Source organism: Mchenga conophoros, linkage group LG15 (genome assembly GCF_057382185.1).
Source record: "Mchenga conophoros isolate Kocher_MC1m ecotype Shallow Benthic linkage group LG15, M_conophoros_male_GT1.1, whole genome shotgun sequence".
NCBI classification, from domain to species: domain Eukaryota; kingdom Metazoa; phylum Chordata; class Actinopteri; order Cichliformes; family Cichlidae; genus Mchenga; species Mchenga conophoros.
Window position 1 is genome coordinate 12,677,443 of NC_140540.1, and position 15,625 is coordinate 12,693,067.

At 39.3% G+C, this 15,625-nt stretch overlaps 2 protein-coding genes across 6 annotated transcripts in view; one reads left to right on the forward strand and one right to left on the reverse strand.

The window, feature by feature from the left end:
• The window catches only part of tulp4a (TUB like protein 4a), a 29,220-nt gene extending 19,416 nt beyond the window's left edge, over positions 1-9,804 (reverse strand). For 2 of the 4 annotated variants that reach the window (XM_085245808.1, XM_085245805.1), the window contains exons 1-2: positions 9,740-9,804; positions 7,518-8,469 (exon numbers count right to left, since the gene is read on the reverse strand). In XM_085245808.1, the coding sequence (XP_085101934.1) occupies positions 7,518-7,769 (252 nt within the window). In that variant the 5' untranslated portion in view covers positions 7,770-8,469; positions 9,740-9,804. Of the gene's footprint in view, positions 1-7,517; positions 8,470-9,293; positions 9,675-9,739 lie in introns of those variants that run through there. The other 2 variants (XM_085245807.1, XM_085245806.1) reach the window with 2 other exon arrangements.
• On the forward strand, positions 9,357-13,669 carry mrps10 (mitochondrial ribosomal protein S10). Of its 2 annotated transcripts, none has more exons than XM_085245810.1 (7): positions 9,357-9,427; positions 11,097-11,149; positions 11,601-11,670; positions 11,799-11,938; positions 12,038-12,146; positions 12,369-12,458; positions 13,452-13,669. In XM_085245810.1, exons 1-7 carry the CDS (start codon positions 9,422-9,424, stop codon positions 13,530-13,532), a joined length of 549 nt encoding a protein of 182 aa, XP_085101936.1. In that variant the 5' UTR covers positions 9,357-9,421; the 3' UTR covers positions 13,533-13,669. The 2 variants fall into 2 exon arrangements, with proteins under 2 accessions (XP_085101936.1, XP_085101935.1); XM_085245809.1 differs by lacking the exon at positions 9,357-9,427 and adding an exon at positions 10,806-10,910.
• Positions 13,670-15,625: the final 1,956 nt, after the last annotated feature.

The window sequence follows — 15,625 nt, forward strand, 5'->3', positions numbered from 1 at the left end:
AAATACAATCACTGGACCAGTCAGAGTTTGGTGCATAAATGCATTTCTCTAAACACAAGTGGTTACGCTGCCCATTACTGTTGTGTCAGATATATGTGAGATGGTTGCGTGAAAATTACATCCAAAGCATTTTGAGGGCTTAATATTGCACCAGAATTCTTCCTGTGCAGACATAGATGGTCCATTGTAGCTGATGGTCATCCCATGCCTTTTAAGTACAGATATGCTTTTAGGAAAGGGAGCATAACTGACCACAGCAACTTCGCTGAGAAGAGTAAATCAAACCAAGCAACAGCTTCAGGAGGCACTGGTGTCAGCACAACTGAGGGGACACTATGACAGCGAAATGCCATAGTGGTGAAGGTGTGAGTGCAAGTCCATGACAATGCATGTCTGATGCACAAATAACTTTGTCTCTGCAAAACGTTTGAGGAAAGGGAGAGCCTTAATATATTACACTTAGTCATTATTTTACTTTTTTCATGCATCCAAGATAAGAGCACCATCCAGGTCTATGATTTCCCTCTTTTCCTTCCAGATGAAGAGTTGACTTATGGGTAACACAGAGCTCATCGAGGATGGAGAGAGGAAAAAGAACTAGGAGAAACTACTTTTGGCAGTTCCCTTATTCGCAAATGGTCACGACAATCAAAAGCAGGTTCGGTTTCGTAGAGTTAACCCCTTTTCTGGTAGGGTCTCCCATGGCAAATTGGTCCTGGGTGCAGGATCAAGGGAACAGTTCACCCTGCCCGGAATAGGATTACCAGGGCCCCGTCCTGGAGACAGGCCCGGGGAGGGTGCCCGGGCCTGTGTCTGGTGGTCAGGCCTTAGTCCATGGGGCCCGGCCGGGCACAGCCCGAAAAAGGGACATGGGCCCATCCTCCTGCAGGCCCACCACCTCCAGGAGGCACCAGGTACAATGTGTGCCTGGCGGTGGGCAGGAGCGGAGTCCCTGATGGACTGATCCCCGCCCACCAAGACTAGAAAATCAGATATCAATATCAGTTAAAGAAAAGCTCTGTGCTGTGCTGACACAAAGGCAAGAATTAGCAGGAGTGATTTGCAAATCCATCAAAAGAGGTAGAATCTGAGCTCATTATGTGCAAGTCAGGTGTGTAATAAAACCTTAATAAATAATAATAAGTTAATAGCATTTACAATTATTATTAATGTGTGCTGTAAAGACTCCTGAAAGTACCGTTAGGGAAACTGCATTGAATAATAGAAAATAAGTAATCTGAGTGATACCAGAGTCCCTCACACCACTGGTGTTCCTCAATCGGCAGAATAATAAAAAGGAAAATAGTGACCAAAACAGGCACAAAAAATATCCAGTTGCAGGCACCTCACAATAGGTTTGAACAAGTACTAAAAGGCCTTAATTTCCATGGGCCAGAGAGATTAAATGATACACCCACCCTCCTTCTTTGGGGGTGTTTCTACATTGTGTAGTTTTGAGGCCTTAAAGTCTGATAATCATGCATCTCATTTCATGCAGACAAATTTGGTAATAATGTTGAGTAAGATCAGACACTAAATAGGACTGGATTTAATGCAATAAATCCACAAATAACACAAACACAGACAAAGCAGAACATTTACAAAGGTGTAAAAGTCCAGTTTACTGGATTTTATTCTGTCCTGTTGGTGTATCTACTAACGTGGTGAATGACTGAATGAGAGACGAGTCCCTAAGTGTGAGCCAGCGTCAATGAACTGCAAGCTGCAAACAATTAAAACCAAAGAAAAATGAACTGAATATTTATGCTTAAATATTCACATTTTTAAAGTGATCATACCTTATAAAACAAAGGCTATATTTTAAGTGTTATTCTTCATTTATTTGACAAGGATCAAAATGAATCCCCGAAAACAGAACAAAATACTACTGTGATTCAAGTTTTTGTGGGGGCTGAAGGTTTTCAGATTTCCAACAGAGCTGTGACACTCTTACGTTTGGTAAAGGCTGCTATAGGGTGTTAAATTTTTTGTAATAAGGAGCTTTAATAAACTAGCATACATAATATAAACAGTGTATAATATCTTTTAGCCTACCTAGTTATTCAGAAGGACAGAATAAGGCTCTATTATTCTGCAAAGACAAGTGTACGAAACTTTGCGTCTGTCTGTCTGTCTGTCTGATCCTTCACTACAAATACTGCTGAAGATGAACTGCACAGGCCACGCTGGAAAATTTGTAGTGAACAGAAAAGTACACCTGGATCTGAGGAAACAGTCGTTACGCAACAAGTCCTCTCCAAGGATGGATTAGCGCACTAAAGCCATTTCCACTAAGCACATTTGGAGGGACCATTTTAATTCAGTGAAACTTGGCAAACCTGAGCTGGCCTTTCAATGTCAAGAGGTCACATAAGGAGAGAGCAGAAGAAGACACACTCCATAAAGTCAGGTAGCGACCAGCACAGGGAAGGTGATTATGAAAGGAGGAAGAGACAAGACCAGGAAACACTATAGCTTGTAGTTACTGACAAAAATAAAGCTGTTGTAAAGTTGTGAGGTTCCCATTTAAGTCTTAACAGAAGTGTTAGAAAAACACTGAATAACAGAATCCTTCCTGCTCATCTAAAAAGAGGTGTTAATTCTTCCACAGGCCCTCAACAGCAATATAAACTAGTTTATTTATGAGGCTTTGGCAGGGAGGAATTTTTAACACATGAAAATGTGACACAGAGCGAAAATGCAAGAAAGTGAAGGAACATACAAATACTGCTGGGCCTAATCAAATGGATTGATTTACCCAAGTTGATCAATCAAAATCTGTACCAGCAGAACAACAATGCACAGACAAACTAGAACACATAAGAGCAAGAATATGGCCCGCAAACCAGCTCAATCTGGCCAGGACATAAACTATACATGGTTAATGCCTCCATATAGCTTCTTCAACATTTGCGTAAAGTGTCAAATAAATAACCACCAAGCACTGCTATAGTGTACTCCCAGAGCATGGAACAACTGCTCAGATACAAATCAGTGTATGGATCAGTACATAAGTTACAGACGTTGCACTCTGAGCTCAGTGTGGTAAACAAATGATTGTGTCATGGTGTCTTCTGTCTCTGTTGGACTTTTTCCCCCAGAGAAAAGTCTACACCTGTTATCAAGGGGAAACTAAGAGGTGGGACTCCTATGTTTGGGCAAGAATACACCCATAAGTCTCTTGTGAATAGTTCAGAGGTTTGAAACAAGTTTCTGCAGTCAACAATCAGTAGATATCAATAATCATAAAATTTATTGTTTAGGATATATTACATTCTTATGACTAACATTAGTCACTTTAAATATTCCCTATTATACTTTGAGTTAAAAAACAAAACACGGAACTGCCTCAATGCAAGACTTAAAACTTCCTCGCACAGCTAAGCACATATGATTCTAGCGTAAGACAACTATCACAGCTGGCAGATGACAGGACACTGACAGACAATTTGCCCAAAACCTCTGCTGTGGCCAACATTTTCTTGTCAACATGCTGACAGTCATTGTCAAGCCTGTCTCTGATGTTCAGCTCTCATGGAGAATGAATGGACGCCTAGTGATTAGCTGCTCGCTCTGCTCAGCATCTGAATGCACTGTACCAGGAGAAGAAGGGGGGGGATAAAAGCATTAGATCGTCAAGAGAAGCATTGATCTATTTTGACACAAGCCCAGAGGGATTATTTTTCACCATCACAAATACAGTTGTCTAAAAAGATGTAAAATGTAGCACTTTTATCTATTTTCAGCCTTATTTTTGAGTGGTGGAGCTGACACAGCTGCTGCTAAAGGTTAGCGTTCTCTTAAAATAACTAGATAAAAATAATATCAGAACATTCAAGGGCAAATTCTGCTTTTTTCACCATTATTTTCCTGATTTTTTTTAAATAGAAGTGTCACAACTTCTCCCTATTGAATTGTACCAGTTGAGGAGACCTGGATGTCTCATGAGTGCCTCCAAGGTGAGGCGTTTTGGGCATGTCCAACTGGGAGGATACCCCAGGGCAGACCCAGGACACACTGAAATTACACCTCTCAGCTGGCTTGGTAATGCATCGTGTCCCCACTGAAGAGCTGGAGGAGGCAGCTAAGGGGCGCAAGGTCTGACTGCTGCCATCGCGACACCGACACACAGAAGAAAGCAGATGGATGAACATAGATGATTTATGTTTATGATACTGAAAAGAAATGGTACACCCCTATTGCTGCCATACATGCCTGTATATTAAGCCACCCAAGTCCATTAGAACAAGGGCATTCATTTTCATCTTTGAATGGGTTTAAATCAATCTAGGCTTTTGCTGTTATAATCAAAACAGAGTACAAATCCACCACTTTTGAAAATAATATAAATATATATATATATATATATATATATATATATATATATATATATATATATATATATATATATATATATATATATATATATATATATATATATATATATATATATATATATATAGATAAGTGTGAGGATAACGAAGCGTGAAAACCAGTTGAAACCAGTCTAAACTTCTAAATGCTGGCAAGTCAGTTGTCATGTACTGGAAGTCAGGGTTTTTTCTTAAATATGAAAAAGGGGATCTTGTCAACAGCCCTCTAATCAAGTGCATTATCTGCCATGTTAACGTGGAGCCAAACAAACTAAAGGGGCACTTGGAAACCAAACACGACTCCAAGGCAGAAAGCAGGAAGAAAGCTGGTTGGAATTTGTGTCCAATAAGGTGATGGAGGGAACCTATATGCTGATGAAGCTTACTGCAAACCAAAAAAATACATTAATTGATTTGGTTTGTTTTTTTAAAGTAGGATCCTTGAAAGCTCCAGATGCTGCAAATGTGTTATCAAAGTGCCTAGAATGATTGCACGGAAGCCATTTTCCACAGATATGAATACAGATGTGACTTGGGAACAAAATGCTTAATAACCCCTGCTGAAATGTTCAAACTTTACTTTTGTAGGCTGTCTAAACAGTCACATATAGTTATTAGCATTTTTACTAAGCAACCAAGCACCATAAAAAAATGGCTCAACAGAAAACAAATTGGTATGCCTCTGTGAAAAGGTGGCTGTGAGTTACAACAAAAGGATCCCACTTTTCACCTTGCTCCTTTTGAAGCTGCTATGTTGTAATTATTTCTCAAGCTGGTTGGAAGGGAGTGAAGCAGGTGGAGGAGGACATATGTTTACTGGGATTATTACAGGACCCAGAAAACCTTTTCAGTACCTGAACATCACAACAGACTTAAAAAAAAAAAAAGTGCTACAGCAAGACAATAGGGGAGCTTCTCCACATCATAAGATGCTTTTAATTCAAGTAGCTTGCAGTGCCAAGGTCTGTACTATAGGTAAACTCAGGTGTAATCCAAGGGTACCCCAGGCACTGGCACTGCCACACACTACAGTCCATTATCCACATGCCCTCTTCTTATCAGATGTCTGACAGCTTAAGATCCGTCTTTTACTTTACTACAATGCCCATATTGGGACAAGTCCAAAACACACATCCATTCAGACGCTCACTTACATTAGGAAGATCACTGAACACTGAGGTCTATACATCAACAGGAATAATGGCCAAATTTAAAGATGCTGACACGAGTATTGATCTTGGCAGGACTAAACTCCTATAGGATGAGTTCATATTCCATTTCTGTGTCCGTGTGCTTTTCTTAACATGACTTGAGCCAATTTGTATGAAAGGACACTCGTCACCAGCAATGACAAGTTCTCAATGACAAAGCTGACGTTTAAAGGACAGGACTGTCAGGGGACTAACGGCATTTGATGCTGAAAGAGCAGCTTTTATAGACAAAGGGTTATGGCAAATGCACTGACAAGAATGAACCTCTTTAAATAAAAGGTGATAATAAATAAATACACATTAATACATATGTAAATGCAATGCTGCAAGTTTAATTTGAAAGACAGTAAAAAAAATAAAATTAAAAAAAGTCAAGTGGTGCAAGGAATGCAAAGTAAAAAAAACAAACAAGTACAGCGTATATAGCGTGCTCCTGGGGGTCATTTCTTTTGTATTATAATATGTATTGCAATCTGCCCTCTCTTCATCACAACTGAGATGAGAAATGACCCAAGTGAGTGAACCGATCTGTCACAACTTGACAGAATTCATTAAGCAGCGTAATTTCCACCAATGTCAGAAACCCCAAATTATGCATAGAGTGCGTGAGTGATGGATTCCACATCGCCCAAAGCATTTATTTACTGCTTTATATCAAAGCGTGGAACGTGGAAGCGTGGAACTGGAGAGGACCTTTACTACTCATTACTAGCGCTGGAATGAGGTCAAAGAGTAAAAATGTGCAAATCTTGATCAAAAAATAAATAAATAAATAAAAAATAAAATAAAAACATGTACATCCTAAAAGCAAGCAATCTGAGAGTTAAGTGTGAAATAAATTGTGGGCACAAATGAATAGTGCAGTGCCAAACTCCGTGAGTGCAGAAAAGGAAGATGCAGACATCAAATGAGATTATCAGAAATATCAAAAACATCTGGTGTAAATGTTTTTCTTATTATTTAGATAGACTATATAGATAACAGCTGAATGTTTAAGTGGTCAGAGTTAAATGGCATTACTGCTGTGCTTCAGTCACACCGTGTAGGGATTCATCCACTCTCCCCTCAGCTGCCTTGGAGAGTGCTGACACTGCACCTCACTCCAAACAGCTAAACCCACTAAATAGAAAACGCAACCTGTGTTCAATCTCCACTTGTCCTGTGTGTGTGTGAGAAAAAAATCCTTATTAGTATTTAATATTGCTGGGACATTTGACTCAGACAGTCATCCAGTCTTTTTGGTTCAACTAAATTGCCTCAATGCATTCTTTGTGGGAATCTTTGAGGGTTATTACTATACTGAGGGATAGGAATAAAGCCTGTCTGGAGTAACAGAATGTATTGACTAGGAAGAGCATGCATATCTTGTATACATATCTTGACTGCAACCAAAAAGTTGATCTAACTGGCAACTTACGGTTAATGAATATCAACCACTGCAGGAAAACACAAAACCCTCAGCCTCCCACAATGTGAAGAGGTGTCTTTTTTTGTTTTTGTTTTTTAATGTAGTGATTTTACTGGTTCGACCCACTTGAGCTCCATACAACCCACAAATATAACTGTATGTGGCTCACGAGCTAAAATAAGTTGGACTAAGCAGCCTTTTCTAAGGGGATCAACTAGTCTACTTTTACTGAAACTTCTCAAATACTGCTTTAAACACTTAAAAATAATGATTTTGAAAATTTGCTTTATTAAGTTTAACTGAAGAGGAAGAAATATCAGAGTAGCTTGAAGTTGTGGGAAAAATAAATAAATAGAAGATTTACTAATTAAATATTCCTGAGATACATTTTTGATTATAAGACATTTTAAAACAGCTTCCAAAACACGACTGTGGCCTTTAAGAGCTTCAAAGACTGTTTGATGAAGCATTAACATAGACATCTTAACAGTCCTATTCAAAAACAATTGCACTTGAACCTCTTACCTCACTATTATGCCCTCTGAGGTTAAAGTTTACTCTCTGTGGGGTGGGCCGGTCTCGTCTGCAGTGGCTGGATGTAAACGTAACCCCAACCACTCCTCGGCTGTTCCCGGTGGCAAGCCAGCCCTCTTCATAGTAACGCTTTCTGCATACCGGCTTCTCCTTCTCACTCTTGGGCACCCTGCCCTTCCAGGACAGACATAAGATGTTGGAGTCACTGGACAGGAGTGGGCCATGCTCCACAGCAGCGAACATGCCTGCAGCTCTCTACACTCCCAGAATAAAAAGTGCCCTTAGGGAGGTTCTTCGGAGAGGACAACTACTGTTATCAGCACGTCTCCTCCTTTGAGGTTACCAGTTCCGTGTCAGAAATGAGACAGCGACAACGGTGCATAGTACTGGTGCTTTTACTTGGGGATCTGGAATAGTGACTAAAGGCGATCAATAAAAACTTTCCCCAGAAAGCACAGGTGAGGTCAAAAAACAAGTGGATTTTAGCATTGCTGGATTAATGATGTTATGTAGCCAAATGAGGTGGCACACACACAAAAAAAGGCACTCAGGTCATTTTTGATGTGATGCTACCAAGTACGTGCTGTTTCGGAGAGAAGGCACCAAATGAAAGTGCCTAAAAATATATTTAGATATCCACCAGGGTAAAGTTGAGACTCCTATCAGCTGAGCAAAACAAGCATCAACCCCCCAAAAAAGAAAAAACAAAAACGCGCCTTATCTTGTAAACTTATAAAACAGGCAGGTATTCATTCCAAGTATCATCATTGTCTCCTTTCTGTGCTCCACATCCTCCTCATCTGATCCCAGTTTGTGTCTGAGAGAGGAGAAGCAGGGACTCCTCTCCATCAGCTGACAGCCCACAGGAGAGCCGCTTCTCCCGGTAACGTCATTACGTCAGCCGGCCCGCCTTTTCAACCGGCCTCGGGGATTCCATAGAGCACTGTTGGGTAATACACAAAACGACGTTTATATATAACATAGAAAAACATGAAAAATAAAATAAAAATGTATTTAAGAAATCAAGAGAATTGTGTCACAACACAAGCTGTGGAAAAGCGCTCACTTGCTGCCCACTGCCGTTAATTTAAATATTAATGCGCTGGGCTAAAAATTGCCTTTACTCTTCGAGCAGCAATTTTACTTTGAGGACTATCCTGTTCAGCGGAAGGGCATTTAACTACCCGCTTAATAATTTATAGGAGCCAGGTATCATTTTAGCTTTCATTTAATTAGGCTACAAAGCTGTAGTAAGGCGGCCTCTCGCGGCCAAACGTTTAAAAAACAAAATAGACGAAAGGTAAACAACAAAGACCGTAACAGAGAGGTAAGAACAAATAAAAGAATAACAGCTTTAAAATGAACCCGGGCAGGTCAGACAGACAAGACAGACCGAAGAGGCACAACGGGACGTTATTTATTAATACAGAGACAATAAAAATCAAGCCCAACAAAGAATAGCTGAATGAGAATGGCTGTTTGGAAATATACTCGACATTAAGATTAAGTCAGCGGTGATTACAAGATCCCGAGATTTCCCCACCATTTCCAGTATCACTAAATCTAAACCAGTGGCCATGATAATAGGTGCCTCTCGAAAAAGCCATCTGCCATTAAACCACGCCAATTCGTAAAAATAACATAAGAAAGATACAATGGTTATTGACAACCAAATAATCACTGTTTAAGCCCGTAAGACGTTGGAAAATTAGCCAAAAACATCGATCACCATAAGCTGCCTGCCTATTAGCAATAGCTAGCCAGAACCTGGATCCAGACCGAGAGCTCTGTGGTCTCCACTGATCATCAAAACATTCCAGTCGCGGGATTAATCTTTCCTCCCTTCAAGAGTCTGGCGCTGGGCTGTAACGCTAATCCATCCGAGATGCTGGGGAATGCGGGTAACTAACGCTGTCTGTCACGATTCTTCTTTTTCTTCTTCTCCATGAACAACAACCGGAGACAGCTAACCGGCTAAGCGGTCAGCTATCAGCGCCAGGCTGGCTCCGTCCACCCGCCGCTGGCACTCGCTAGCAGGCTACGGTTAGCACATTAGCAAACGATTTATGGCAATAGTTATTTAATATTAGGACACATCTGTTGAGAAAAAAAAAACACACACACCTCGGCGGTGTAGTGACAAAGTGGCTAAACAATATAAACCATGAGTCCAACAAAGCCAGAGAAACATCAGCGGTCAGTGGAGTGCCTACCTTGGATCCGTACCGCTGCTTCTTCCTCTGCCTGCAGCCTGCTACTGTACACTGCTGGGCCCCTACTGCTGGGTCACGTGACAGGCACGTGATTCAGACCAATTAAAATTGTTCATATCAATAGCACCTTAATCAAATAACAGTCAATCCAATAACAGTTTACCTTTCAAAACTAGGTTCCCACAAATTTGGAGAAGAATGCATCTAAGTATCTACATTAAATATACCTGTATTAAGTATATTAAGTACACGCATACAGCAACTGTATAAGCAGCCTCCATTGCATTGTTTTTTTCACAATAATGTGAAGCATATTTTAGGTCAAATACAAATGTGGGTGTGTATAAATGTGTAATAAAACAACATATTATACATGATCACAAATTAAGAAAACAAATGTGCCAAAGTAATTGTTTAGGTTTTGGGTTTGTTTGTTTGTTTGTTTGTTTGTTTGTTTGTTTGTTTGTTTGTTTGTTTGTTTGTTTGTTTTTGCTCATTCCGTTTATAGGCAGAAAAGTATTTAAAAGTATGAATGAGATCTAATGTTAAAATGCCCAGTGACTTTGCAGATACTGCATTTAAATTAAATCAGTGACCAGAGGTTAACAGGCAGCCTTTGCAGTTGAACCTTGTAAAGAAAGATCATACATGTTGTAAACCTGCTCAACATTTGGCAATAAACCCCTTTCTGATTCTGATTCTGATTCTACATTACTGACTGACTCCACTTTTTCAAATAAGATATGGTGATGATCAAGAGAAGAATCACCTGTGACAAAAATCACTGTGACAGAATCAGGAAGCTACAAGGTAGATGAAGCATCATAAGCATGCATAAATAATGTCACGATAGTCAAGTGCAGACTACATTGTTATTCATATGACTTGTAAATGTGAATATGAAAATATATTTGAATATAATACATCCAATCTTAGTCTTTCATTCTCAGTTTTATGACCATGAAAGGTTTCGATGGGACTGTAGACTGGATACTTGGTACTCATCACTAGCTCGTTAGTGCTCACCTCATTTATCCTCCAGGACACAAGGGGGCAGCACAGGGAAATGATTTCACCTTCTGTCCGCTCTCTCAAAAACATGGCGTCTCTCATGGTTCGCAAACGTGAATTATTCTCTTTGGCAAGGATATTGAGTGGTGTCTCATATTTGGTATGGTAACTAACTTGTTTTTCATTTTAGATAACGTTTTCTAACAGTTTACTAACATGGAAGGTCTCTAGCTTTTGAAAAATTACCGTAGCTAGTTAGCCAATCGTAGATTTTGGCCATTCGTGGCAGCTGCACAACCGAGGTCATTTGTACATTTCAATAAAAAGAGCTTGATTCTGTTTTCAGGGACCGGCAAGTTTGAGTGTCTGTTCGGGTCACAGGAAATGTAATATAACTCGGTAGGTAACCCCCCCATCTTTTAAATGAGTTGAGCCATAATTGCTTACGTGAATCACATGAATTTTCACACGAAGCAGGGGTGCAGCAGTTTTAAATTAAATTATGAAGAGACTTACAAACAGTTTTTACTGTTTTTTGATAAGATCTGTCAGTAAAGATAAATAGCATGTGTTTTTGGAGCACTTTTTTTGGCTGTATCGGAATGCAACGTGTTTATTTCCCCATGGAAATTAAGTAAATAATGTAAAGAAAAGGACATCTTATAGGTACAGTATACTCACAATCCTTAATAAAATAAAACAACACTAGCAGTATATTCAGGCAGTGAACAGGAACACCATGAAGCTAAGCCAGAAAAGCCCAGAGGCATTAAGCACCTTGTGCAGTTGAAGTGCACTTTTTTCCAAGCACATTTATTGTATAAGCAGTTATTCTGTATCTCCTCTGCAGGTTTCACCTCCCTCTGACTCCCAGCACTTCTTTCCACACGACAGTTTTAACGTCAGCAGCACAATCGGCAGTAAGTTATCATTCTTATATCAGGCTGGTGCTGTAGTGAAATACAACAAACCTACAGTGGTTTATATTCAAAGGCCATCGCTTGGAATTGCATGTGGCGTTAAGGCTTTCTTTTCTCCTTTGGTCCAGATCACAGTCACAGAGGAGCCGGACACACTGTTCCAGAAACTGGTGGTTTTGGTTAAAGGTCATGACAGAGCTGTGTTGGACAGCTATGAGTTCTTTGCCACCATGACAGCTAAAGAACTGGGCATCAGTCTTGGAAAAGTGTGAGTTTTAGCAGCCACACACTAACTCTAGTAAAGGTTCTGTCTAAAATCTTCTTGTAATGCCATGACTTTTTTTGGGATCTTCTTCCTCCATCACAGTTTTGAACCTCCGAAGGACATTGAGAGGTTAACACTCCTGAAGTCAATACACATTTTCAAAAAACACAGAGTCCAGTATGAGATGAGAACTCACTACCGGTGCATCGAGGTGAGAAGCTCTAATTTAAAAAAAAAAAACTAAAATCCAACAAGAAAAAAATGCACAAAAAGCCATTAAAAGGAGTTCAGTATTATTCACCTAGTTACATTTTACTGGAAACTTCTAACCTTTGCATAATAACACGAATGAGCTTTGTGTTTGTGCCAGTTATTGCATGTCATTATAAGGTAATTTGTTTAACATGTTTATTTTTATTTTTTGTCTCTGTAGCTGCATCATATAACAGGCTGTACAGCACAAGTATACCTTGAATACATTCAGAGGAATCTTCCGGAAGGTGTAGCCATGGAGGTGACGAAGGTGAGGTTTTGCAGAGATCTATGTACACCCAAACTCGCGCACCAGTATCATCAATATCAGTGTCTGCAGGCTAGATGCTTTCCATTGCAAAGCTTATTAGTATGGCCCTCCATGATATTCCCAATTCTAATGTGCCCCCTTGGGAAAATTAATTTCCCACTCCTAACTTAGATTGTTAATAAATTTGGCCTGTCCCCTGTTACAAATGGTAAAGAGAAGCTTTCAGTTGATGAACAGTGTGGCCTGGTTGAAGTCAAAACTGGATACAAAACATGCACAATGTTTTCAGTTAAACATGAAATGAATTCTCCCTTGAAAAAATTAACCCTTAACAACAACAAAAAAAACCCTAATATATATGTGATCATTTTGAGATTAAATTAAAATCTATTTTGAGAAGATGAAATGTGTAGATTATAGTTGTTTACAACTTCCACGGTTGCTTTACCCTCTTTTGATGATGAACTCATACTTCAGAATCGGTTTTAGTAACAAGGTGGGAAACGATTTCCCTTCTAGCTCAGTATGTTAAGGATAAGGACGTTGAAAAGATGTTGCAGAAAACTGCATCTGGTCAGGCAGAAAACCACACACCTGGAAGAGTGGATTTGTCCAAAATGAAATGGCTGGTAATGGACAAATGGAAGGTTATCGATGGTTGCACCATCGTGCAATAAAAAGTACGCATGTTGGATCACAAGACGGCTGATCATTTAGTTTTAATTGACTCGTCTAAACAAGGTATTTTGTAAAGTGTATAGCAGCTGGTGCTGTTTGTCTTGAAACAACTAATCTGCTCATTTAGCCTTTTTTAAAATTTTGGCTTTATTCTCAAAATGATAATTTATTTTTTTTCATAATGTGGTCTAATACTCCTTCGACATTTCCCAGTAAAGCTGAATATGACAGTCCTTCCCTATCTGTGCAATTCTGTGTGGGAAAGGGCAACTTTCATATGATGTTCTCGCTCTTCTATTCTGTTCATGTTGACAGACTGCAATGGAGAAGGTTCCTGATCACATCCTTGAACCGATGTGGAAGGAAATTCCCACAGACGACAAGCCCAGCCAGTAAATCCAGCACCTGTGACTAACAGATGTCTATTAAATGTGTTTTCCTGTGATTGTTTTTTGTTTGTTTGTTTTTTTTAAAGCATGTTGTCTTTTCTGTTGCAAAGCTATGTGAAATAAACTGAATATGTACACAACTCATTCTTTGTAGTTCAGGTTGTAGTTTATCTGGGACTGTTTCAAATAAGTCAAAAGTTTTTGTTTGACGAGCTGCAGTGATATCGGGATGAACTGTATGTATACGTGCAGATACAAGACCAGCACACACGAGACCTTTGCTTTGTACATTTATTGATTAAAACAGTATACATCAAATCACAAAACAGCATATACAGCATAGTCATTCTGATGATTGGCACCTCATTTTATTTTACGTGTATTCATCGTATGGTTACCTTCAAAAGGACAAAGTGGAGGTGTTTAATCGTTTCTTTATGTTGTAGAGGAGTTAAGTGTCAACTAATTCAAGTTCACTGGAGGGATCTTTTTTGCTTGCTAGTTTTGTTGGCCTTTTCATTTTGAAATCTATCCTGTCTGTTAAAACCTGGCCTCACAGGAATCTCAATCATTTAGCAAGCACTCAAGTAGGTTCAGACAGGCTTTATCAAATCCTAGATGAATTTCAGCTAATCGAACTATTGCATCTATACCTTCCTGAAACCATTTTTGTATGCTGTTTAAAAAAAAAAGAAGTCTAAATACTTAAGTATGATTGCCAGTAGCTTATACTGCTTCTAATGGCTCTAATCACTGAATGTTTCTTGAAATATAGTCCCTTAAATGTAAACAGTGGATGATAGTGACTTAGAAAGTGATGCAACAGTGGTGAGAAAGTCCTGTAAATCTGTAAATGTAGCATCCTCCAGCTACCACTGGTTCAGTTTACACAACAACAGTGCTTAAAGTTTTTTCACCACCACAGCTGTCCTAAATTAACAGTGTTGATAGTTACCAAAATCTCTGTTTCTCTACTGGATAATCATCAAAATCATATTTTAAATGCTGAACTATAATTTGTTTAATTAAATTATTTTATTTAATTTCTGACTTCTTATAAATCCTGTGTGAAAATGTGGCTGAAATTTGGGTATAAAAACACTGTTATATAAATAATATAATTTTTAGTTTGAAATAAGTTTTTGACAAATTTCTAAAAAAAAAAAAAAATTAATTTTGTTTTTAATGATAGGTGGTCTGATAAATTATCTGTTGTAGCTAAATTACCAAGAAGCTAAATTAAAGTGCTGTGTGCAGATAAAAAAAAAATAGATCTTTAATTCTACCACTTTAGAATTTGTTATAATATAAACCACTGATAAATTCTATAAATTATATTCCAACTATAAATGAACTAAAATGGCTTTTTGTTGGTCAAAAAGATAAAAAGTCTGACAGCCTTCCTCTGTGACCCAGCAGGGGGAAAAATGTTGTGCTGAACACTGAAGAGTGTAAAATGTCTACTGGCCTCCTGAACCAAAGCATTGTTAATCTGTGGGTCGTTCCATCGCTTCTCAGTACATAGTCAGAATCATCAGAATACTTTATTGATCCCTGGGGGAATCAATAGTCTAACCTGTGATATCAGCACGAATGTTACCGTTACAGCTAACAGGGGCTTCACGTGTCCAATAAGGTGTGGAAGTGAGCTAGAATGCACCATCCACATTAGCCTGGAAGTAGTTAAATGAAACATCTCGATTTCCTGAGTAGAAGACTACGCGCTATATATCAAGCATGCCATTTTCCCCATCACGGTACAGATGCACCTCCAAACCCACAAATCCTCTAAAATCTCACCACTCCCCAGTATGACTCTGACGTTGCTCCACCTTGAGGTCCTGAAAGAGAGAATCTCCTTGTTTTGGAGAGGAAGGGGTTTAGGGATTAAGACACAAGAGGAGGCTCACCTTTTCAAGTGATGTGCCGAACCTCAGGTGTCACGCCGCTGGTGAAGGAGGGGAGAGATGTGAGGGAGGGCCTGGGTTCCTTGGGGCCCGGGAGGTTAACTGTACTGTGTGCCCCCCCCCCCTTCAGGAGACAACAACAGTCAGTCTGTTATAATCAACTAAAGGGAGAAACTGGGACTTCAGAGGCTGA

What these genes read in the sequence shown, in the direction of transcription:
- mrps10 (XM_085245809.1), top strand. Translation starts at nt 10,806, where the DNA reads ATGATTTCACCTTCTGTCCGCTCTCTCAAAAACATGGCGTCTCTCATG. An exon ending in TGAGTGGTGTCTCATATTTG is followed by an intron (nt 10,911 to 11,096) that starts GTATGGTAACTA and finishes TTCTGTTTTCAG; the next exon opens with GGACCGGCAAGTTTGAGTGT. An exon ending in CGTCAGCAGCACAATCGGCA is followed by an intron (nt 11,671 to 11,798) that starts GTAAGTTATCAT and finishes CCTTTGGTCCAG; the next exon opens with ATCACAGTCACAGAGGAGCC.